This window comes from Poecilia formosa, unplaced genomic scaffold (assembly GCF_000485575.1).
Source record: "Poecilia formosa unplaced genomic scaffold, Poecilia_formosa-5.1.2 Scaffold33, whole genome shotgun sequence".
Classification (NCBI taxonomy): Eukaryota; Metazoa; Chordata; class Actinopteri; order Cyprinodontiformes; family Poeciliidae; genus Poecilia; species Poecilia formosa.
Window position 1 is genome coordinate 1,571,205 of NW_006799972.1, and position 26,274 is coordinate 1,597,478.

At 40.7% G+C, this 26,274-nt stretch overlaps 1 protein-coding gene across 3 annotated transcripts in view; it reads left to right on the plus strand.

Moving 5' to 3' along the window:
- LOC103136532 (elongator complex protein 4-like) overlaps window positions 1-26,274 on the plus strand; it is a 66,060-nt gene that overhangs the window by 3,933 nt on the left and 35,853 nt on the right. For all 3 annotated transcript variants that reach the window (XM_016670376.1, XM_007549817.2, XM_016670377.1), the window contains exons 3-8: window positions 2,818-2,939; window positions 4,363-4,497; window positions 5,867-6,003; window positions 18,282-18,366; window positions 21,094-21,282; window positions 25,754-25,862. In XM_016670376.1, coding sequence (XP_016525862.1) covers window positions 2,818-2,939; window positions 4,363-4,497; window positions 5,867-6,003; window positions 18,282-18,366; window positions 21,094-21,282; window positions 25,754-25,862 — 777 coding nt within the window. The remainder of the gene's footprint in view (window positions 1-2,817; window positions 2,940-4,362; window positions 4,498-5,866; window positions 6,004-18,281; window positions 18,367-21,093; window positions 21,283-25,753; window positions 25,863-26,274) is intronic.

Below are 26,274 nucleotides of genomic sequence, written 5' to 3' on the forward strand. Positions count from 1 at the left end.
GGGGATCTCTTCAGTATGGCCACTGTCTAAGGATCTCTTGTGTTTCTGCAAGTGGAGAAACAAAGCTGCCTAGTCTGTATTATGTTGACCATTTATGGTTTTGTTCCTTTGTTAGATTAATGCTTCTTTGATTTAAATGTCACCTTATTCAGTGACTTCAAACTGTTTTGCGTTATTTTATTTCAGTTCTATGAGCAACACAGAGATGGCTTACAGATTGTTTAGCAGTGTACGGACATAAACAAAAGGATTTGCAATTGTTTTTTTTTAATAAATTAAATGTTAGTTTTAATTACAAATTCACCAATCAGGTGTTTTCTAATCTAATTTTCCGATTCTGATTTAGACATATTGCTGTTTTTTCCCCAAGGGTTAAAATGCATAAAAAAAGAGAAGCAATTCCGAATATTGCTTCTCTCATTCGGAAGGGAATAAGAGAAGCTGGATTCAAAACTACTGGTTTTGAATCCAGCTTCAAAACCAGTAGTTTTGAAGCTGGATTCAAAACTACTGGTTTCAATAAATGAAGGAATTATAGCATTAGCTGCATATATGCACCAAAAGCATATTTCCCAAATATTTTACTTAATTTGCAAAGTGCATCACGATAAATTTTTTGTGCTTTTGATGCACTTTTTTGATGCCTTTGTGATTTTATGTTTTGATGCATTTATTTGAAAATAAAAATATAAATTCTGTTTTCTGTAAACTGTTGATTTCCAATCACATCTGATCAATGGGAATCTTTGTCAAATCTTTGTTTAAGGCTATAACTACGATTGATGACTCACTATGAAAACAACATAATTTTACAAGGATGTGACAGTGAGCGCAGGTAGAGTGTGTAGTAACTAAAGGAACTGTTCAGAATTGCAGTCAGCGTATGAAATATTGGTTCATCTCAAAAAATCTTTTTTGTTGTTGTTGCTTGACAGCAGAGTAGTCCACAGCAAGCTGCTGTTATTAAGTATTGGAAAGTCCAGTTTGAATCATTGACCTCGACATTATGAAATCCCTCTTTTGTATTGAGATGGGTTGTATATTGTACTAAACTGAACTGACTGGGTAACTTTTGTTGAGAGTTAAGTCTGTCGAAATAAACATTACTGAAGTGAAACTGGATTAGCAGAGTTTATAGTGGGAACATTTTGTAAAATGTATTTCTAATTGTTTTTTATTCCCTTCACTTTTTTTATACTGTAACTTAAAGATAATATCTCATGGACCTAAGACATATAAGAGGAAAACATCTGACCTAGATCTTTTGTCTCTTTGCCCTGCAGCTCTAGCAGATATGATTCATGAGACTTGCACTCCCACTTCCTTGTCTGAAGGCAAATGAAGCACAGACATCCTGCTTTTATGCAACCTTAGTCAGAAAAGAGCAAAAAAAGAAGCAAAATAGTGAATGGAATCATCCTATGACTGTCCAGAGTGACCGATCTACCTCAAAGACACAACCGCCCCCCCCCCCCTGTTGCTCCTACACCCCACCACCTCCAGCCCCCTCCTCATACCCCCTGCCTCAACAGCCTAATGACTCCTGGAGGTTTCATTTGTAAGGCTCCCATAGAAACACAACCACAATAGGCCCCATCTTGAGAGGGCCCATCTGGGAGTCTTTGTGGGGCCTGCTGAAAGCCACAAAGGCCTGCTGACCTAAAAACCCATCAATAAGAGAACAGGGAGCCCCGCCGACAACAAATTGAAGAGCCGTGGAATTTCCTGGGCCATCCGAAGTCCGTAGGTGAGGACGCAGCTCGGGGAACATGGGAGGGAGGTTGGGGAAATTCTCCAAATGTCCGAGGATGACGCATCAGGATGTCATTCCCAAGCTGTCAGCTGTATGCCCATTGCCTCAGCTGTCACTGCCGTCTTTGTCCGTGTGCCCACTGTTTGCCATTGTGAGGAAAGGCCTATGGAATCTTAACAAAATGGTGACGGTGACAGGAAACACCAGTGGCATACTGGGTAGAGCTATGTGCCCTCCTCTGTTGACTATAATAGTGATGATGCTGATGAGGGGGTTGGAGGGTTGTCATGTTGAAAGCCTGCAATATACAAAGACTACCTTTGTGTGGGTAATTTTTTTTACATTTATAGGATTTTACCTCTTCTTTTAATGGCTCAGACACACTTCTTACATGGTGTCATGTGATTTCTTCTGGGATTTGCCTTCTAAAAATATAACTTTCTCTGAAGTTCAAGAAGAGTTTATGCGAATGACCCTCATAGTACAGATGTGAAAAGGATGCCACTGCCATTAGAATCCAACCAAAAATGGAGAGATTCAAAGCAACCAGGTGTCAGGAACTGTTTTGATGACAACTGCCATCTTCCTCACACTCTTTCTCTTCTTGGCAGTTGCCCTGACCACCAAGGTATCTTTCTGTTGTGCGGGAAGAGCCAGGTAAATGCTTAAGGCAGGTGTCTTCCACTTGCCCTTACCTTTGCGCTGCCAGTTTGGGACATGATTGGTGAAAGTGGACAGGGATACTGTAATATTTTGTCATGCAGGGTGAAGATGTGAATTTTTACATTGATAGTCAAATCTCGGTGTAAAAACTACACCCATGTGCCATGTCGATTGCTACGTCATGTGTTGCCTGCAAAAGGCAGGTAGAAGGTGTCCTTACATCGATTACAGTTAGGAGCGCTGATGTGGGCATGAACTGCTGGACTTAGGCTGAGGTGTTCAGAATAATAAAGAGGAAGACTACGTGACCCGATTAAGCTATTTATGTTTTTCTTTGACTTTGTTCACTGTGTCATTCTCGTGTGATAATCTGATGGTTCTTGTCTTTGTTTCTCTGTCAGAGGAGGACCGATTTGACAGCTACTCCCGCATGATCTTGAAGTACTTTCTGGCAGAGGGAGTGGTGTGTCGGCATGAACTTTTTGTGGCAACAGCTCAAGATAACCCTGATGAAATCCTACAGGTAGGAGATGAGACGCTATGCTTTTTTTAAATGAAGTTTCTGACCCTGCAAAGTTTTTTCTATAAGATACAAGACTAGCTGTTTTTTTTTTAATTTTTTTTTTTTATATAACAGTACAACTTGCAAAATCCACATTGTTTAACGTTTACTCAAGTAAAGATCTCGGAGACTACTTCTTGAGTATTTTCTTTCAGAGCTGCAGCTCTTTCCAACATGTGTCAGGGTCAACAGGGGTATTTGAGAGGTCGAGAGTGGTATGGTTCTGGCATTGTTGAAATGTTTCCCGGCATATCAATCCATGAACAGGACCATAGTTTGCAGAAGCTGCCTGCCAATCAGCAAAGAGGAGGGGTGCTTCTCTCCCTCTGATTGATAGTGGGAGGGTTCATCGGCTCACCCTCTCTTTGCATATCAAAGACTTATTAAGAGAGGGGTAGTCCCACTGGGGACATATCAAATTATTTAGTATTTTCCACTGTTGTGTTTGCGGCATGGTAATCTCCAGATGCTAAACTTGCACTATGTATTACATTAGCATGAACAAAGATGCATGTTCACAACTCCTATGGATGTAAAGTTGCACTGTGGCAGTTTCATGTGACATTTGCTCAAAGAACAGATTTCCTGTAAATTTCTTAAGAGCTTTTTATGTTTTCAACTTTATTTTGTTTGTTATACAGATAAGAAAACATTATTTACTCATCCTCTCCACAGACTTTTGTTTTCGTAAAGTTTTAGGAGAAAAGAAACACACACACGCCAAGTACTTTAAAGAAGTAAAAAGTATACATTTACTTTAAAGAAGTAAATGTGTATTCCTTTTAAAGATGTACATTTATAGATAATTTCCAACAAATTCAACTTGTTTTGGGTTAGAAATATTTGATCCACTTTGTGTGCATTTTTCATGTCCTTCAGTACAACAGTACACATTTTATAGTTGAAGAGGAAATCTGGGTTAATTTTTTTAGAAGTATGGCTTAAAAATTGAATTTATTTTCCTTGACTTGATTGTAGGTCTGATTAGGATTAGAACTGAACCATTCAATCTAATCCAGTTCTCTTCTTATTGAACTATCCATTGAAATGTTTCTCTACAATCGGATAATATATAAATTCAGCATTGTACAAGTGTATATTTCATGTTTCATTATCGTTTCAAAGCCATTTTTACCCTTCATTTAATACAAAATAACTCTGTTTTTCATCTGTGTCATCAAAATTCTAAAAAAAAAAATAGTAAGATTAAGAAAATCAGATGGAGAAAATTAATAAACGTTGCTGTCTTTATCATGCGACTGTCAAAATAATTTGTTTTTTGGGTCTGTCTGATGTTTGAAAAGTTTAAACTTTCAAGGTGTTTTATGTTTGCCAATGTCATATTCTGATTAGACATCATTTTTCATGTACATGATTTGTTTAGGAGCTTCCAGCCCCTATCTTGGATGATGTTGCTGTTCCTAAACCCGTGGAGCAGCCCAGACCGACTGGTGAACCCCAGGACAGCTTGGATGCCATGACGATAGCCTGGCGCTATCAGAACCTGCCTAAAGTACAGGTGATCGATCAGCGGGTCCTCTGTAATGCAGCTGTTTTTCCCTATACAGTCCATCAGAGGCAATTTTTAAATCTTTATTTGGTGAAAGTTCAACATGTGTCTCTCTTAATGATAGGATGAGAATGCACGGTACTGGAATCGCTGCTTTTAGTCCTTTGACAATGGTCTCGACCACTAAATCCATCTACCTCTAAACTCCTTTGTGGAGTGAATGAGGCCTCGGCCTCTCTTTTCAGAGCTGCAGCAGATTACTCACACTTAGCTGGCAATAGGTAGGCTTTTCACTGTTCTCCCAGCTCACATACACACACACATACACACACACGCTCGCACCCCTGCTTAGCCTGGGAAACAAGAGTACTATGCAGGCAGCACATTGACATGTCTGCTCGCTCAACCCTACGACCCAGACCTGCGCCTCCGTCTTCCCCCAAATCCCTGCCTTTCCCCCTGCTAGGGTCGGCAGCTCTACACTCTTTCTTCCGCTTTAAGGAGAGGAGACCCTCCCCTTCTTCTTCTTCTTCTTCTTCTTCTCTGCAGTCCACCCCCGTTGGTCTATAATCCATATCGCTATGTGGATTAGCAGAACACAGTGTGTCCCTAGGGATCCTCTCCCTCTTTCTCTCTCCCTGGAAACTTCTTTATATCTGTGTCCTTTCCTCACCTCTCCCCCCTTCCCCTGTAAAATCGTCTTTACAAACCGCTAGTAAGCCCCGCCAGAGGATTTGCATCCCAAATTCACCCCGAGAGTCAACGCTTACTTTCCCCTTACACACACCTCTCCTGGCACGGCCCACTGTGTCGTTCTCTTGATGAAGACATCAGATCAAAGGTGAGGCCGTCAGGGCGGGGATGGAACGCTAAGCGGGTTGCCTGGTTCACAAAGAGAAGATGAGCCCCTGACCCCCCCACTGCCCCTTCTGACCCCCGCGTTCTGACGGGAGAGGGACACACCGGGGGCCCTAATCCAGATTAGGAGTAGATTAAGGGCCCCTCTCACAATGGAGTCCATGGTTTTACCGAGAAAGAAGAGCTAAAACTCTCTCTTTCAGCTGCAGGAAAACATCCGCCTTCCCCTGCTTCCCTGACATGTTCGCTTTCACAGCCAGAAGTGGACATTTATGTGAAGAAATGATTAAGAGGCTGGTCATAGTGCTTATTTAACTTCTTTGCTGTAGAAAAGTTGAGGAATGACCCATAAACAATGCAATTGCATTGCCATAGTATTGCATTTTTAGAAATACAAATAAGGTTGTTATGCTGTATGCATTGTTAGTTTTAAATATTAAAATCATACAGGCTGTTTAAAAGAATTTGAGCAAGCAGTAATGTTAGAAAAAATTACAATTCTTATCCTTGTATATCACAGAGTGCTTTGGCATCTTCCTCTCGATTCGGACACTACTATGACGTCTCAAAGACGATGGAGGCAGAGATTCGCCAAGCGGCCAAGTGCCACCGCTTCTACCTTCCGGATCACATCACCCCGTCATCAGCAGCACACAGGTAGAACAGCAAGACGTCGTCCTCAAAATGCAGGCAAAACCAATGAGACACGACCCGACGAACACAGGCGCATAAACACGACATCATCCACATAACAGGGCTGTACAAATACGACTTCCTCCGCAGAACGCATGTGAGTAAACATGGCAATGTTCGTGGAGGAACAGGTGAACCAATAATGCAGCGAGACAGAGCTGCAGAACTTAAAGAGCACATCTTGTATAAGTAAACATAGTAAACAACATGACCAGGNTCCAGTCCCTCACTTTTATATAATTTTTTTGGCAACAACAATATTCGTGTATATATAAAGATATTATAATACTGTTATATTTTCTTTCCCTACAGGTGGTGGATTAGCAGTTGGTACAGTGCTTCTCATTGGTGAGTCTTTCTCTTTACATTTTTCAAGTAGCCAGTGTGTTGTCTACAGTCTACACATTGTGTTTCTTATTCCTGGAAACAATGCGTACTTTTTAACCTGTTGTAGATTTAAAAAAAAAACATTTTTAGCTTTGTTCAAGGCATTTAAAAAAGATAAAACCTTCACTTAGCACTTCAAATAAACATGAGCTATAAATGTGTTTGTCTTTGGACTGTTAAGTATTTGCAATAATTTATATAGATTTTTTTTTAGCTGGAAGTGAAATAGGCTACTCACACCAAAGAAGGAACAGAGTGTAAATAGAAATATCCTTTACTGTACAACAGTAGAAAAATTTAGGATCTCTGTCCGTATCTGAAATGTTAAAAATTACATTTATGCCTTAATGTGTATCTTAATTCATTTTATATGGTAGACCAACATTGTGAAGGACATACAAGTAAAATGGGAAAATATACATGATTTTATTTTTTTTAACCAGGGAAACATATAAAGTGCTGCTTGCATTTGTTTTGAAGTCCACTGAATAAATGTTTTGTAGAACGTAATCTCACTGTAGTGGAAGTAGGAAGACTTTTATATCTACAGACTGAAATTTTTAATGTCAACTCTCCAGTTTGCAGGTATTAACAAATAATTTAATATTAACATCAAGTGAAATTTGGTCTGGACTTTGGACTATTCTAAACTTTGGAACTAGTTGAATGAATCTATTATCATTGCAAATAATGCCATTTCACTGCTTACACATTATTCAAGTAAACAAGTTCTCAAGTGACAATATCCTGCAGAACCTCTGCAGAATTTTAACATGTTGAGGAGGGGGTTAGACCATATGAGTCAGGTGTGTTGGTGCAGACACATTTAAAACCGTAATGACACTGAGAAGCAAAGACTGGAGCTGGACATACATTAAGTAGACATTATGTTGTTTTTTTCAAGTTTCATCCTGGCCTTTTGTGTTACACTTGGTTGTCTGCAAAGAGTTTTATGACTAAGGTTTGATAGATCCTTATAGTAAAGTGTCTATCCCAGACAGAAGATATGCACATTAGTACATGAACAATTTGCTAATTTGAGGATGAAAACACATGGAGTTCAATAGAAATTCGAAATCATAAGAAAAAATGTAATATTTCATAATTCAGCAAATGTATAAGAATGGATTTCTTATCCATTTTTGATAAGAAATCCAAGAATGGGTAGGAAAAGCATTGACATTTGTTAGTTTGAACAGGGTTATAAAGTAAATTTTTAAGACTTTCAGACTCCATTAAACCACAGTGAGAGGTATTAAACAATTTACAGTAAAGAAAAACGCAATAGTGGTGAAGCTGTGACTCAGCAAAAATGGTATCTAGTTAGATAATTTCAAGGCAAAACCATTGCTTTCCAAATAACTTAAAGATTTCTTTAAGTGACATGTGATGCAACCGTCACAGGTTCAAGTCCTGGCCTTATGACCTTTGCCGCTTGTCTTCCCCCTCTTTCACGACCCGCTTTCCTGTCATTTCATCATCAAATTAAGACCATTAGACCCAAAAAATAAAAATAAAAAACAAACAAAAAAAACATTTGCCATCAAAACCATCTTGATGATCCCCAAAATCTTTGGGAAAATATTCTGTACACTGATGCTACAAAAGTAGAACATTTCGGAAGTCGTGTGTTCCATTACATTTGGCACAAAGGTAACACAGCTTTTAGAAAAAGAACATCAGACTTACTGAAAAGCATGATGGTAATGGCAGTGTCGTGGTTAGAGCATGCTTTGCTACATCTGGACCTGCATGGCTTTACGTAATCAACAAAACCATAAATTCTTAATATTGTGAAGAAGAGTGTTTGACAACAAGTTTGTGATCTTAAACTTTGGCCCCTTAAGTCATTTGGCATACCAGTGATCGGAAGCACATCAGCAAGTCCACCTCTTTGTGGCTAAAAAAAAAGATAATAGGACAACAAATAGGTTTTGGAATGATTTAGTCAAAAATCTCATGAAGATGCTGTTGGATCCTCATAAACCGAATGTTCAGGCCCAAAACCCTCCATTGTCATCGACAACAGCAGAAAACAGGGGACAAACAATTTCCACCAGTTACTGCAAATGCTTGATGGCAGATGTTGATCAAAGAGTGACACAACCTGTTATAAGGGGGCAATTACTTTTTCATATTGTTTGAAGTGCTTTCTACTCTCCTTTTAGTAGCCCCTTATAGCTACTAAAGGGGCTACTTTGATTTGATAATCAAAGTTATCAAATGAATACTTTGATAAGTATTCATTTTCATAAAAGTCTTTAAAACCTCAGCAACACATTGGCTCAATTCCTACAACCTAAATTGGCAACGATTTAGGAATCATCCACAGGCTCTGCGGTAAGTGTGTTACTCTCAAGCAGACTGACAAATGGACTAATAAGCTGAAGGTCTCCCGTTAGAATCCCAGGTGTTCACACTTTTCGGTTGCTTCTTCATTAATATGCTCCTCTGCAGATGTTTTATAGAAGTTTTCAGAATAACATAAATCGCAAGTGGGTTTTCTAGGGGCTTAAATGTCTTCCACTGTGTTATTATTATTATTATTATTATCATTCATTGTAGGCTAGGCTATATGCACTGGTGGACAGTGAGGTTAAGGTAGTCATGTTTCCCCTTGAAGCTGTAATTTGTGTGTAGCCAAGGCCTATACCAACTGATGATATTGCTTTGCCCTTTAATTCATCCCCCCAATCGATGCAGGAGTCAGTGATTACACACTAATGCGTTCTTCCCTTCCATTTTGTGAATCAATGTACGGTTGGTTTCATCTGGTAATGAGAGACACAGTAAAGGTGAAATGCGTGTGTGTGTGCGTTGAGCACTCTCTTGTGTTTGTCTCTGAAAGAGTGGCATATGTGCACAATGTGTGTGTGTGTGTGTGTTTTCTGGGTGGAGTGGGGCGGAGTGTGGGGAGTTTGGAGTGTGTGTTTGTTTGTGTTGTGTCGTCTGCTGCAGTCTGCCCCTTTAGCTGTGATGGCCTGTTTGTGAGACACAGACATAAAATTATCAGACTGGTCATTGTCTGCCTTTGAAGTGTCTTGAGCTGTCTGTCCTGATTTGTCACCCAGAGGGGGGATCTCTTCAGTATGGCCACTGTCTAAGGATCTCTTGTGTTTCTGCAAGTGGAGAAACAAAGCTGCCTAGTCTGTATTATGTTGACCATTTATGGTTTTGTTCCTTTGTTAGATTAATGCTTCTTTGATTTAAATGTCACCTTATTCAGTGACTTCAAACTGTTTTGCGTTATTTTATTTCAGTTCTATGAGCAACACAGAGATGGCTTACAGATTGTTTAGCAGTGTACGGACATAAACAAAAGGATTTGCAATTGTTTTTTTTTAATAAATTAAATGTTAGTTTTAATTACAAATTCACCAATCAGGTGTTTTCTAATCTAATTTTCCGATTCTGATTTAGACATATTGCTGTTTTTTCCCCAAGGGTTAAAATGCATAAAAAAAGAGAAGCAATTCCGAATATTGCTTCTCTCATTCGGAAGGGAATAAGAGAAGCTGGATTCAAAACTACTGGTTTTGAATCCAGCTTCAAAACCAGTAGTTTTGAAGCTGGATTCAAAACTACTGGTTTCAATAAATGAAGGAATTATAGCATTAGCTGCATATATGCACCAAAAGCATATTTCCCAAATATTTTACTTAATTTGCAAAGTGCATCACGATAAATTTTTTGTGCTTTTGATGCACTTTTTTGATGCCTTTGTGATTTTATGTTTTGATGCATTTATTTGAAAATAAAAATATAAATTCTGTTTTCTGTAAACTGTTGATTTCCAATCACATCTGATCAATGGGAATCTTTGTCAAATCTTTGTTTAAGGCTATAACTACGATTGATGACTCACTATGAAAACAACATAATTTTACAAGGATGTGACAGTGAGCGCAGGTAGAGTGTGTAGTAACTAAAGGAACTGTTCAGAATTGCAGTCAGCGTATGAAATATTGGTTCATCTCAAAAAATCTTTTTTGTTGTTGTTGCTTGACAGCAGAGTAGTCCACAGCAAGCTGCTGTTATTAAGTATTGGAAAGTCCAGTTTGAATCATTGACCTCGACATTATGAAATCCCTCTTTTGTATTGAGATGGGTTGTATATTGTACTAAACTGAACTGACTGGGTAACTTTTGTTGAGAGTTAAGTCTGTCGAAATAAACATTACTGAAGTGAAACTGGATTAGCAGAGTTTATAGTGGGAACATTTTGTAAAATGTATTTCTAATTGTTTTTTATTCCCTTCACTTTTTTTATACTGTAACTTAAAGATAATATCTCATGGACCTAAGACATATAAGAGGAAAACATCTGACCTAGATCTTTTGTCTCTTTGCCCTGCAGCTCTAGCAGATATGATTCATGAGACTTGCACTCCCACTTCCTTGTCTGAAGGCAAATGAAGCACAGACATCCTGCTTTTATGCAACCTTAGTCAGAAAAGAGCAAAAAAAGAAGCAAAATAGTGAATGGAATCATCCTATGACTGTCCAGAGTGACCGATCTACCTCAAAGACACAACCGCCCCCCCCCCCCTGTTGCTCCTACACCCCACCACCTCCAGCCCCCTCCTCATACCCCCTGCCTCAACAGCCTAATGACTCCTGGAGGTTTCATTTGTAAGGCTCCCATAGAAACACAACCACAATAGGCCCCATCTTGAGAGGGCCCATCTGGGAGTCTTTGTGGGGCCTGCTGAAAGCCACAAAGGCCTGCTGACCTAAAAACCCATCAATAAGAGAACAGGGAGCCCCGCCGACAACAAATTGAAGAGCCGTGGAATTTCCTGGGCCATCCGAAGTCCGTAGGTGAGGACGCAGCTCGGGGAACATGGGAGGGAGGTTGGGGAAATTCTCCAAATGTCCGAGGATGACGCATCAGGATGTCATTCCCAAGCTGTCAGCTGTATGCCCATTGCCTCAGCTGTCACTGCCGTCTTTGTCCGTGTGCCCACTGTTTGCCATTGTGAGGAAAGGCCTATGGAATCTTAACAAAATGGTGACGGTGACAGGAAACACCAGTGGCATACTGGGTAGAGCTATGTGCCCTCCTCTGTTGACTATAATAGTGATGATGCTGATGAGGGGGTTGGAGGGTTGTCATGTTGAAAGCCTGCAATATACAAAGACTACCTTTGTGTGGGTAATTTTTTTTACATTTATAGGATTTTACCTCTTCTTTTAATGGCTCAGACACACTTCTTACATGGTGTCATGTGATTTCTTCTGGGATTTGCCTTCTAAAAATATAACTTTCTCTGAAGTTCAAGAAGAGTTTATGCGAATGACCCTCATAGTACAGATGTGAAAAGGATGCCACTGCCATTAGAATCCAACCAAAAATGGAGAGATTCAAAGCAACCAGGTGTCAGGAACTGTTTTGATGACAACTGCCATCTTCCTCACACTCTTTCTCTTCTTGGCAGTTGCCCTGACCACCAAGGTATCTTTCTGTTGTGCGGGAAGAGCCAGGTAAATGCTTAAGGCAGGTGTCTTCCACTTGCCCTTACCTTTGCGCTGCCAGTTTGGGACATGATTGGTGAAAGTGGACAGGGATACTGTAATATTTTGTCATGCAGGGTGAAGATGTGAATTTTTACATTGATAGTCAAATCTCGGTGTAAAAACTACACCCATGTGCCATGTCGATTGCTACGTCATGTGTTGCCTGCAAAAGGCAGGTAGAAGGTGTCCTTACATCGATTACAGTTAGGAGCGCTGATGTGGGCATGAACTGCTGGACTTAGGCTGAGGTGTTCAGAATAATAAAGAGGAAGACTATGTGACCCGATTAAGATATTTATGTTTTTCTTTGACTTTGTTCACTTTGTCATTCTCGTGTGATAATCTGATGGTTATTGTCTTTGTTTCTCTGTCAGAGGAGGACCGATTTGACAGCTACTCCCGCATGATCTTGAAGTACTTTCTGGCAGAGGGAGTGGTGTGTCGGCATGAACTTTTTGTGGCAACAGCTCAAGATAACCCTGATGAAATCCTACAGGTAGGAGATGAGACGCTATGCTTTTTTTAAATGAAGTTTCTGACCCTGCAAAGTTTTTTCTATAAGATACAAGACTAGCTGTTTTTTTTTTAATTTTTTTTTTTTATATAACAGTACAACTTGCAAAATCCACATTGTTTAACGTTTACTCAAGTAAAGATCTCGGAGACTACTTCTTGAGTATTTTCTTTCAGAGCTGCAGCTCTTTCCAACATGTGTCAGGGTCAACAGGGGTATTTGAGAGGTCGAGAGTGGTATGGTTCTGGCATTGTTGAAATGTTTCCCGGCATATCAATCCATGAACAGGACCATAGTTTGCAGAAGCTGCCTGCCAATCAGCAAAGAGGAGGGGTGCTTCTCTCCCTCTGATTGATAGTGGGAGGGTTCATCGGCTCACCCTCTCTTTGCATATCAAAGACTTATTAAGAGAGGGGTAGTCCCACTGGGGACATATCAAATTATTTAGTATTTTCCACTGTTGTGTTTGCGGCATGGTAATCTCCAGATGCTAAACTTGCACTATGTATTACATTAGCATGAACAAAGATGCATGTTCACAACTCCTATGGATGTAAAGTTGCACTGTGGCAGTTTCATGTGACATTTGCTCAAAGAACAGATTTCCTGTAAATTTCTTAAGAGCTTTTTATGTTTTCAACTTTATTTTGTTTGTTATACAGATAAGAAAACATTATTTACTCATCCTCTCCACAGACTTTTGTTTTCGTAAAGTTTTAGGAGAAAAGAAACACACACACGCCAAGTACTTTAAAGAAGTAAAAAGTATACATTTACTTTAAAGAAGTAAATGTGTATTCCTTTTAAAGATGTACATTTATAGATAATTTCCAACAAATTCAACTTGTTTTGGGTTAGAAATATTTGATCCACTTTGTGTGCATTTTTCATGTCCTTCAGTACAACAGTACACATTTTATAGTTGAAGAGGAAATCTGGGTTAATTTTTTTAGAAGTATGGCTTAAAAATTGAATTTATTTTCCTTGACTTGATTGTAGGTCTGATTAGGATTAGAACTGAACCATTCAATCTAATCCAGTTCTCTTCTTATTGAACTATCCATTGAAATGTTTCTCTACAATCGGATAATATATAAATTCAGCATTGTACAAGTGTATATTTCATGTTTCATTATCGTTTCAAAGCCATTTTTACCCTTCATTTAATACAAAATAACTCTGTTTTTCATCTGTGTCATCAAAATTCTAAAAAAAAAAATAGTAAGATTAAGAAAATCAGATGGAGAAAATTAATAAACGTTGCTGTCTTTATCATGCGACTGTCAAAATAATTTGTTTTTTGGGTCTGTCTGATGTTTGAAAAGTTTAAACTTTCAAGGTGTTTTATGTTTGCCAATGTCATATTCTGATTAGACATCATTTTTCATGTACATGATTTGTTTAGGAGCTTCCAGCCCCTATCTTGGATGATGTTGCTGTTCCTAAACCCGTGGAGCAGCCCAGACCGACTGGTGAACCCCAGGACAGCTTGGATGCCATGACGATAGCCTGGCGCTATCAGAACCTGCCTAAAGTACAGGTGATCGATCAGCGGGTCCTCTGTAATGCAGCTGTTTTTCCCTATACAGTCCATCAGAGGCAATTTTTAAATCTTTATTTGGTGAAAGTTCAACATGTGTCTCTCTTAATGATAGGATGAGAATGCACGGTACTGGAATCGCTGCTTTTAGTCCTTTGACAATGGTCTCGACCACTAAATCCATCTACCTCTAAACTCCTTTGTGGAGTGAATGAGGCCTCGGCCTCTCTTTTCAGAGCTGCAGCAGATTACTCACACTTAGCTGGCAATAGGTAGGCTTTTCACTGTTCTCCCAGTTCACATACACACACACATACACACACACGCTCGCACCCCTGCTTAGCCTGGGAAACAAGAGTACTATGCAGGCAGCACATTGACATGTCTGCTCGCTCAACCCTACGACCCAGACCTGCGCCTCCGTCTTCCCCCAAATCCCTGCCTTTCCCCCTGCTAGGGTCGGCAGCTCTACACTCTTTCTTCCGCTTTAAGGAGAGGAGACCCTCCCCTTCTTCTTCTTCTTCTTCTTCTTCTCTGCAGTCCACCCCCGTTGGTCTATAATCCATATCGCTATGTGGATTAGCAGAACACAGTGTGTCCCTAGGGATCCTCTCCCTCTTTCTCTCTCCCTGGAAACTTCTTTATATCTGTGTCCTTTCCTCACCTCTCCCCCCTTCCCCTGTAAAATCGTCTTTACAAACCGCTAGTAAGCCCCGCCAGAGGATTTGCATCCCAAATTCACCCCGAGAGTCAACGCTTACTTTCCCCTTACACACACCTCTCCTGGCACGGCCCACTGTGTCGTTCTCTTGATGAAGACATCAGATCAAAGGTGAGGCCGTCAGGGCGGGGATGGAACGCTAAGCGGGTTGCCTGGTTCACAAAGAGAAGATGAGCCCCTGACCCCCCCACTGCCCCTTCTGACCCCCGCGTTCTGACGGGAGAGGGACACACCGGGGGCCCTAATCCAGATTAGGAGTAGATTAAGGGCCCCTCTCACAATGGAGTCCATGGTTTTACCGAGAAAGAAGAGCTAAAACTCTCTCTTTCAGCTGCAGGAAAACATCCGCCTTCCCCTGCTTCCCTGACATGTTCGCTTTCACAGCCAGAAGTGGACATTTATGTGAAGAAATGATTAAGAGGCTGGTCATAGTGCTTATTTAACTTCTTCGCAGTAGAAAAGTTGAGGAATGACCCATAAACAATGCAATTGCATTGCCATAGTATTGCATTTTTAGAAATACAAATAAGGTTGTTATGCTGTATGCATTGTTAGTTTTAAATATTAAAATCATACAGGCTGTTTAAAAGAATTTGAGCAATCAGTAATGTTAGAAAAAAATACAATTCTTATCCTTGTATATCACAGAGTGCTTTGGCATCTTCCTCTCGATTCGGACACTACTATGACGTCTCAAAGACGATGGAGGCAGAGATTCGCCAAGCGGCCAAGTGCCACTGCTTCTACCTTCCAGATCACATCACCCCGTCATCAGCAGCACACAGGTAGAACAGCAAGACGTCGTCCTCAAAATGCAGGCAAAACCAATGAGACACGACCCGACGAACACAGGCGCATAAACACGACATCATCCACATAACAGGGCTGTACAAATACGACTTCCTCCGCAGAACGCATGTGAGTAAACATGGCAATGTTCGTGGAGGAACAGGTGAACCAATAATGCAGCGAGACAGAGCTGCAGAACTTAAAGAGCACATCTTGTATAAGTAAACATAGTAAACAACATGACCAGGCTGAGAAAACTGGGCTTCATTAGATGAGATTGTTTTATTCTAGGCGAATTAGTTCAGGTTCCTTCTTCACGTTATGACGGGAAAATGTTTCGAAAATGAACAAAAGCTAAAATCCATTTGAATTGTGTCTGAGACATGGGTATTGAGTAGATGCTAAAATTATAGATGCTTGAATAAGTTATTTGGTTTGCCTGAAATGAAATGCATCAGTTAAATTTATGATGTAGATGCCACTAATCATTATTCTGGAAATCATCAAACTAATCAAACAATTCTTTCAGCTCCAATAAAATGATTTTTCTTTGACTTCAGAAAACAAAACAACATAACTGATTTTCTTCTATCATAATAACCTTCACTTTGTTGATTCAGAGTAGGAATTGATGTTATAATAATTTGCATGATCACGCATCACTTAAACTATTTTCTTCTATTCAGTTTATTTAAACAATTAATTAATTACAGTTTTTTTATTGAGTTCAAATAAAACACTTATTCAAAAATGTTCCATTTATGAATAAACAATAATTACAATCAAGAACAACACTATAATCACTATTTTTTCAACTAATACAAATCAGCTAAATATCTGCCTGCGTCGCCTCCTGTTTTGCGTTGTTTGCCACTGGCCGGGTTCATTCAGCCTCTTGGAAAAAGGTTGCATATGTCTATTCAAATAAGGGTCTTGTTTGCTCAGCGTCTGTTTGATTTCTCCTGCGTTGAGTGTACTTAGGGTTCAGAGGTTGCACAGGCTCTTTACCCAGAGAGTGCTGCTGAACACACACGGGCGCACGAAGGCGCACTCGTTTGAACTGGGTAAATACAGCAATCTGGAGTGCAGTGGATGCTGGAGGAGGCTGTAGAGAATCCCTCATTCTTTCTATCAGCAAACAGAGACCGCCGGTAAACATGCTGCCCGTACAAACACATTAAATGTTGCAGGTATTCAGGTGAAAATGTACGTTTTTCACGAGCACGGTGCTCGAGGTAGAAAAAGTGTGGCTAGATATCATTGCACAACGTAATGATGGTTAATGTGAAGAGTGTAGGAGGAAAAATCTCCCTGGTTTGTGCAGTTTTGAGTGAAGGTGACGTAGTGGTGCTGTTGCAGAGTGTGAATGGGTTATAGATCTTACAGGCATTTTGACAGCTGGAAGCTACACCTGCACAGCACCATTGTGCCCCAAGGCCCGCCCAAGTACTGACAAGAATACAGGCACACACATTCGGTGCATATCTTGCACGCTCGTGTAACACACAAACTCGAAAGCAAGCTACTCCCCCTTGCACGTGTCCGCTGCCCCATGTTGATACCCTAGCTGTTAAATTGCTCCGTTTCACTTGAAGGCATAATTGGCACAAATTGCTCTCTAGGTGATACAGATCCTGTTGTTTAAGACCAAGCATCCCCCTTCCCTCACTCTTTCTTCCCTTGCTGAAAGAGGAACGCTGAGATAAAGACGCTTCCTGGTGCATGATCCTAATTAGCCGACACGCTAGCCCCTGTAGCTACGCACCTAGACCTCTTTGGGTACCTGAATGAGCCGTGCTCAGTAGGGGTAGCTAAAGCACAATGCTGGTCTCCACAATGGCTGCCAACGAGTGGCAACCTCCTGCATGCAACTGAACTGTCCCCAGCCCCCCCACCACCTCAGAGCTGGGGCATGGGCAGAGAGGCCGTGGAGGGTAGGTGTCCCTCTTTCACCAGTGCAGCTCTATCATTAGCCACAGCGGGGTCAGGAGGCACTATTGTTGAGCTGAATAACTGAAATAGAGTTCATTGATATACTTGGCCAAGTGTAATCAACACAAGTGTGTGCTTCTCTTCTTTATGTGGGGGTTTGGCGTGTGACCAACCTATGTGTATCAGCTTTTGTGGCTCTCAGGTTGAACCGACAGCTGACATAGCAGCCCACTGTGAGCTGCCACAGAGTGGTCATTACAATAGTGAGGTGTTTCTAAGTGGAGGGTCCTGTGTTAAAAGATGGGGTTAACATTATTATTGGTGATCCCATAAACTCATAAAGGGCTCAGCAGCGATCCATCCCTTGACTGTCGCTAAATGTTGCTCGACGGTACTGCATGGCTCCTGTCAGTGGTGCACATCTTACCCTTGATTAAACACCAAAATGCTGTTCTCTGTTAGTTTTAGCCTTCAGCCCATTAGTCCCTCATCTCTTCTCCGTTGTGCGCACGTTTTTGTGCATATGTGCACCTCATCTGTCTGTCTGTCTCGGCACAATCAGATCCTCGGGGAGCTGACAGTGAACCAGTCATGTTGTAATTTAATCAACCAAATAAATTAATTGGATCTCTTGATATGGATCATCTGTCTGCTTCGGTGGCTCCAGAAAAGCACAGTCAGGAGTAGCAGACTGCAGTCATTGAGGATTAGGCTTCTGCAGTGATCAGCTTGGCCCAGATTTGTCAAGATACTATTGGTGATGGATTGCACATTTTAGGTAGCCCTGTTCTCGTGCAAATTCTCTGCTGTACTGTGTCAAATGTGTCTCATTCTTTCTCCAGTGCCAGGGTTGAGTCCTACTCTGCCTTACTGAAGTCACTGCAAGAGGTCATACACAGAGAGGGCTTTGATTTGGCGACCCCCATGGTAAGAACCAAACAACTGTTCTGGTTTTTGTTTCATTAAAATTGTAACACATTTATTTTCTCAAAAATGTTATTCGCCACAAACTAATTTAACATTTTGTTAGAAAGCATTCTTAGTCACTCTTGAGCTAGGAGCACAATCATCGTATTTCTTAATCACATAGACACACATCTGTTGCTTGACAGCATAAATTTGTGATGCAGAGTTTGGAATCAGGTGATTTTCTGGTTGTTGATTAATCAAATCATGCAAAATATTTTTTTTATCATCAAATACATGAATGCAAAGAACACCTGCAATTTTCAGTCTATAAACACATCATTCAACAGTATGTGCTTTAATGCACTATTTTGAGTTCAAATAGGGGTTAAGGGCATATTCTACTTTACTTTGGATTTAAACTTATTACTGCTACTAAAAACATGCTGAATTTTCTGATACTTAAAAAGCTCATTAAATAAAAAATAAATAAATAAGAAAGAGGCACTAGATTTTTATTAAAAGGTATGATACATATATAGTGAGGAATTGAGAGTCTTGTCACTGATCTCTTCATTATCCTTTGCCTTACTAATTTTGGTCTTGTTCTTCTTAGAGTCATCTCTGACCTTGCATTGATTCATAGCTGTAGGAGAATAGAGCAGTAATGGGCCTACTAGCAAGTTGCTAATATTTAAACTGATAATAAGAGGTTGTTCTGTCCAGCATATTAAATAATTTGCCATTGCAGATGCATCAAGGTTTATAATCAGGATTTCACAAAAATGTTGATTCCTTTATCAATCTTGGCTTTTTGAAAACACTGAAAAGAAAATATGTCAAGGAATGTCAAAGAAAATATCAAATGAAATTGAAGGTCATCAGTTTCTTCAAGCTAAATTTGATCATCTTTCAATATATTTACAGAGAGTTTATATGACTGTTTTCAAATCTCAAAGCTGGCATATATCCAGCTTTTAGAGACTAGCCACCACAATGCAATTACAAAATACAGATTTTTCATAATGATTTGACACATAGAAGACCGTAAAATACATGTTTTTTTTTTGTTTTGTTTTTTTAGTGGTTCTCTACATAAACAGTATCTATCCCTTGTTCACCTACTTTCTGTGAACCCTGTGCCCATCACCTGGAGCCACCTCTCCTCCTGTCACTCACACATGGGATTTTCTCCCCCCAGAGCTGTCATTCAAACACCAGATTAACTGCTGACATCATTAAAGCAGCAGGACCACCTGACACACTGTTGGCACAGTCCAGGAATGCAAACCGGCACAGAGCGACATGGGTGCTGGCACAAAATATCCCCAGTATAGACAACAGTGTGGATTGGATGATTTGCTTCTCCTTGTTGTTTCCTCAGACATTGTCAAGTATTTCAACATTTAAAGTGAACTCTGCCAAAGTGATTCATAATTGGGAATATTTTTCAGAAGAATCAAACCGGAGTCTTTCTGAGTCTCATTAGACTCCTTTCTGATTGGGTTTCGGTCCCAGACTAGTTGTAGTCTATATGGCTGGCCTCTGGTCTTTGGCTGGACCCTACTGGCAATGTTCCCTGATTTTTCTATAGGCTAAGCTATAGGAGTTAAGTTTGTCGTCGCATGCTGATGTTGCCACAGCAACAGTCGTGTTACCGCAGTGACCTCCTGCGGGGCGTCAGACACAGAAACAGATTTCTGATTCTGCTGCTCTCAAAACCTGTGTAGGAAAACATCACTGAACAAAGGAAGGGCATGTCTTATTGTGACTACGCCACACGTGCAGAATGCTAATACTACAGCAGGCTGAGATACAGACTGAGAGTACGCTGTGGAGAGAAAAGAGTCTTATTGGAAACTATGAGGCAGCTTTGAAAAACCAAGTTAGACAATGGCGTTTATTTTTCTTAGATCTGTTCGATGCTGATCCTGATTTGTAAACAGTCTAGGTCAGGCAGTTGGGTGAGGAAGTTATGAGAAATTGGGCTGACGAGATCTTAGAAGAGTTGGAGGAGGTTTAAATTATGAAAAAGATTGAATAAAAAGTGAGAAGATTTTAAAGCAGGCCTTTGTTTATTGATGTTGGCTCTCACCCCAATAATCCTGAACCATCCTATTAGAAAGGCCACATGAAAGGCAATTGTATGTAAGAGTAAAACTCCCTCACAGTTTGGACAGGCTTCTACATTTTCTGTGGTGCAGTGATATATATCCTATCACAGTTTGGCCCACTTTTTTTTCTTTAACAAAGTTGGTTTCAGTTGATCCCTTGGGGTGGGCTGGGATGGGATGGAGTCGGGAGGGTGAAGCGGTGCGGTGGGGGGCTTAAGGCAAGGCACTCCACCCTTACCCAGGCCCCCCTTGGCTGCAGAGCATCACCGCTGTGCCAAGAATGTGCTGGGGTTTTCTGGGTGGCGGCCATATTGGAAGCCTGTCTGACAGGTCCATTGTGCATGTGTCAGATGGCTTCTGTGATTGGGCGGTTGTGTCCAGTCACGTTTGGGCTCCGTGTTCCAATCGTCTGTGCCGCTGAGCAGTCTGTCCAGTTGCTCTCACCCAACGTTTGGAAGCATGACCCACAACAGCAGCACCCAAGTTTTCAGATTAAACTGAGATCCGTGCCCTCCACTGACTTTCTGTAGTTTACGTTTTCTTCTGCAACATTTGATACATTTTCATGTTTTTGTTGTTGTTGTTTTTTATGTTTACATAACTGCACTCCTCACCCTCTTTGCATTTCTCACAGTCAAAGTCACGTAACATCCTGCGTGTGGGGCTTCACTCTCTGGGCTCAGCTCTGTGGGGGGACGACCTGTGTTGCCATGACAAACCTAGACACAGCCACGCCCTGACTACCTTTCTGTATGGACTCCGTGCGTTGTTGAGGTCATCGCTTTCGGTTGCTGTAGTAACCTTACCATCACATCTCATCCAGGTAATATGGTGTTTGACACATACTGTCTTGTTTGTGTTACGTGCTTCTGAACTTCCACTCAGTATTGGTGTCTTAAACCATTTGGGATTTCAGCCAGAACACTGAATGCAGATTCAACTGATAAGCTTAATATTGAAGTTTAACCAATGTGCTCCTTTTGTATTGCTTATGATTGACTCAGACGCAGGTGAAGGTTTTTTTATATGAGCAATATGGCTCCCCTCCTAGGGTGTTATTCTACCAGGGGTGCCAAAAGCAATGAAAAATCAAAGTTATTTGGCAGCTTCGCTCCAAACCTGTTTGTTCTCTTAGAAAACGAGCCTCAGATTCCTGTGTCCTGCAACTTTTTGATGTATGAGAGGTCCATCACACCTGAATCAAATGGCTGGATTGCTCTCTCAACCTGCAGTCAAGTTTCTACAGACTAATGACTTGATTATTTGATTCAGGTATATTAAACAGGGATATATGCGACATTGGCTCTCAAAGACTGGAGTTTGTGATCGCTGTCTTAGACTGTTAATAGGGATGGAGTAAGGAAAAATGACAGCATACCATCTCTCACTGATTAAGTTTTTTTATTTATATTTTTTTAAGGTAAATGTATTTCACATTCCTGTAGTTCAAAATCTTAAAAGTCTAGCTTGGCCAATCATTAACTTAATAATTCTAAGTTGAAAAGAGATTATTTTAAACTTAGTATGCGATTTTTAAACCTGTACTTTGTTTATGAAATCAAGAAGATCTTTTGGGCCATTTTTTGGCAATCTTTAGATGAGACAAAACCCAAAACCGAGATTTTTCAATGATTACTTAAACTACTGTTTGAATTTGTGAATTGTTTGAAAACATGGGATTCTTGCTTTCCTTAAAAATATTGCTAAAACCTCTGGTTTCATTCTTATTAGGCTAATATTGTGCATTGTGCACCAGACCATAAAAGGACGGGATCACCCACTGCAGTGTTCATACGATCATTTCTGCTGTCCAGGTTTCACTGGGCCCCTCTCCCTATTTACATCAGTCTGTTGTCAACCTGCCGCGGTTCAGAATTCATTCAGTCTTCAAACTTTTCGATTTAGTATTATGAAATTCAACTTACTTTAAAGTCAATCACATCAAATATTTGTAGAGAAATGTATACTCTGTTCAGTCCAATATTGCAAACAAATTCAACTTAAAGTTGCACAAAGAATTTAAACCTCTTCATGGCCTTATATGTAATGCTTGTTAAAGTTGTATATTGGTGGGGCGGAGGGGCTGCGTGGTGGGCTATGAGTCTGTGTCCAGTCTGGCCTCTCAGTGTGAAGGTGGAGTCATCTGCTGAGGCATATGGCAAACCACCACCCCTCCCTAGACTATCAACTATAGAGGGACACTTGTCTCCAAAGCCGTCCACACACCAAACTAGCCTGACCACTCTTGGATCCCTCTTGAAGAGACTCGTCCTGAAGAGCACTGACTCTGTGTTGTTTGTGATCTCCTTATTCAAAGATATAGGTCAGTGCCTAGCTCAGAGAACAGCTGTGTTGTCACAACACGCTCTGGCTCCAGGCCTGTACGCACTGTGCAAGGCGGCTTGGCCTAGTCAAAAAAAGGTAGAGTGGCTAACTAGCAGATGTCAGCTGTGGTGGGAGCAGTCCTCCTGTCCCACTCTGGCCAGGCTTCCCAACCCTTAATCTGTCCCCTCCCCCTTCTCCACCCTGGGGAGAGAAGTGAATGAGTTGGAAAAGAGGAGAGAGGGGAAAATTTTGGACTGAATCAGGTGTTTGGTGACGAAGCCAACATGGAGGTAATTAGCGGCTGTTATGTTATGACCATGTGATTAACTTACCGTTTCAAATCTCACTTTGCACCGTTGTCTTAAGAATGTCACCAAAGTGTGAAGACTGTTCTCATTGAAACAGTTAATAGACTTTATTTCTGGCATTGCGTTGCGTAGATGGATCTCTCTTGAAGGCTGTCTAGACTAACATCAGTGGTTTTTACTGACTGAAACATTGTGGTCTCAGACAGTTAGCCTACTGCTACTAGTCTACAATACTTAATCTATTATTGAGCAGCTTAGGAAGCTGAGCAACTCACTGAAAGCCTCCCCACAGCAGCCCAGTGCGACAGTCCATCTGAAACATTAATTAGACTCCCCTCCATCATACAATATCCTGAAACCACACCCAGTCCTCACACATACAAAATATAGGTCCCCAAAAATGCCTGTGTACATTTCAAATTTAAAGATTTTTAGTGCTTAAAAAATAATAATAATACATACATATATGTTTTTTGTTTGTTTTTTGTTTAAAACCCTCTTAAGTCCAAATTACTGAATAATCCATATTGCTATACTTACAAATAATTACAGAACATTTGTGTTTAAGACACACATATATGATTTTTAAAAATAATTCAATAATTACAATCTTTCTTAAAGTTTATGTTGTGCACAACAAGAAATAGTTGAATAGGATTAAACAAGGAATGTCAATCCAGAGCTGTTTTCAGATCTTCCCAAAGGTCTATTTAATTATCAGATCTATACTGCAGGACTTCCCAATGAACATTTTGTGTGTTCTTGGGCATTAATATTTGGGAAGACGACTTTTCTTGGCGTCGCTCTGGATTTCTCTGTTCCCATTTTCTTCTGTGTCCTAATCGCTTTCCCTGTTTGCCTGATGAAACCATTTCTCCATTTGGCAATGTTGCATCTTTTGATATTATTGTATATTCTGTTACCGGGTGCAAGACATCTTAATAGTTTGGCATTTCTGCTACTGAAATAAAGGCAAGATGGTTAGGAATGTAATGGCTTTGGGTATTTTTTTTTCAAGTCAATATTCATCTTAGTATTTTTTTTTTATCTTATTGGAAAAAAACAATACAAAATAAAACCACCAATAGTTAAAACCTGGTGTTGTTTCAAACTATCCAAACATTTTGGCTCGGTTTTACGCTGACATGTTTATTTTAGCTTATAAAAATGCTCCACAGAGTTTTATTAGACTCTTGGCTGAAGACAAATATTTCTGGGAGATTCCCTAGAAATAGATACTCAGTCCAACTCATACCATATATTTGAAAGATTTCTGTTAATTGTATAGTATTACCATTGTTATAATAATTATTGAAATTCTGTTTATGTTGTTATAAATATAAATTCACATCCTTGTCTTTCCTGCACTTCCCACAACTATTTATTTATTAATTTTTTTGCTTTTTCTAATTATGTTACTCACGTGAAATCCAATTTTTTATAGCATTTTTGCCTGACTCATGTTCTCAATTTTATTTAGCAGAGAGTTTGTTAAAGGTATCCACTCCGGGTGTGTCTAAGTTTATTCAGCAGTTCTAAACAGTAATGAAGAGCCATATAAATCGTTGTTGGAGCCATTTGTTGTATTTGAATAAGGTTTAAAAATTGATCTGCAACTGAGATGACTTGACCGCCTTTATAAACCACGAGCTGTTGACTTCCCTCATCTCTTAGTGACCTCATTCTGCCCTGTTGCGACTATACTGAGCTGCTTCCAGTGAACACTTTCATTACTCTGACTTTAAAATATTTAAATCAGGTTAAGTCGCTCCCTTTTAATTACTTATATTGGCTTTCCAGGGAAAGAATAGACAATATTTTATCTGCCATTGTTGGTTGCTCTGTATCTTTTAATTTTTAGAACAACTGGTTTCATCCAGACTGTTAAGAGCTCAACCACTGCTGCACATAAAGCCAACTAAGGCACTTTTATTTGTGCGGCAGTGGTACCGACTGCTAGGATATGCATACTTTAAAAGTAGGACAAAAACGAAAAGGAGGAAGAAAGAGCGGGGAAAAAGACATGAAGGCATGAAAACTGCATTAGGCGGTGGCAGCCAACACAGAGAGAAGGATGTGAATGATTCAGGAGGGAAAGGGATTAATAATGCAGGACTCCCCCTCTCCCTGTGTCCCAATGTCCCTCTCTTTCTCTCCTCCCTTCCCTTTCTCCATCTAACCTTCTGGATATTTTTTCCCCCCTGCATTCCCTTTACCATCTTCTGTCTTCACCTCTTATCTGTCACTGACCTAACCAGTAGGGGGAGCTCTCCTCATCAATCCTGCCTAACTGTTTGTTTTTTCTGTCCTGCCCTGCTTTTCACAGGTTTTGGTTTATGCAGCAGCCATTACCTTGTTTCTCAAGCATATTTTATGAATTGAAATAGTGACAAAATGTTGCTTGTTTGAATTCCATCCCATTTTGTACATGTGGATAGATGGCTGATGTAAGGTGCCTGCCCTCGGGTCAACTGTGTGACTCCAATCAACACTTTTACCTTCTCCAGCTCATTGCACTGAGATAAGTCATGGTCAGAGAAGACCTGGTCGCAGGCAGGAAATGACGACCTAATTTAATCGCAACTTGGTGGCATCCCGTCAGGAGGCCTTTAATTACCTACTTGTGTTGTTCTTCACTCTGGATCCCTCTACATCCTACAGGACAGAGCTCTAATGGGCAATATAACCCGGCTGTGTGACAATGCCATCGCCCTGGAATCATTCAAAGGCTCTGAGAGAGAGACCAACCCTCTCTACAAAGACTACCACGGTACAAACGCACACACACACACACTCGCTTATCTTTCAGTCTCTTTTCTATCGGATACACACACATGTACAGAGGCAGTGCATTAAAACCGGAGTTAGGCTGTGGATGGAGGCAGGGCAGCCCCCTTGCAGGCCAGGCTGTCAGTGTGCGTTAGCGTGCTGCTGCTCAATCAGACGTGCTCCTCAGTAGACAGGCCGGGGGGGATTCAGCTGCCACGCCGTACCCCCTCTCTCTCTCTCTCTCTCTCTCTCTCTCTCTCTCGCGCCCTCACCTCCCTCCATTCCTGCCTCACCGCCTCCCTCTCCCCCCCCCCCCCCCCTCCGCCTCCAGCAGAGGCTCTCTCCCTCTCGCCTCGCCCATTCTCCATCCCCGGTCCCATACCCCTGAGGCTCTGGAGCAGCGCAGACCAACA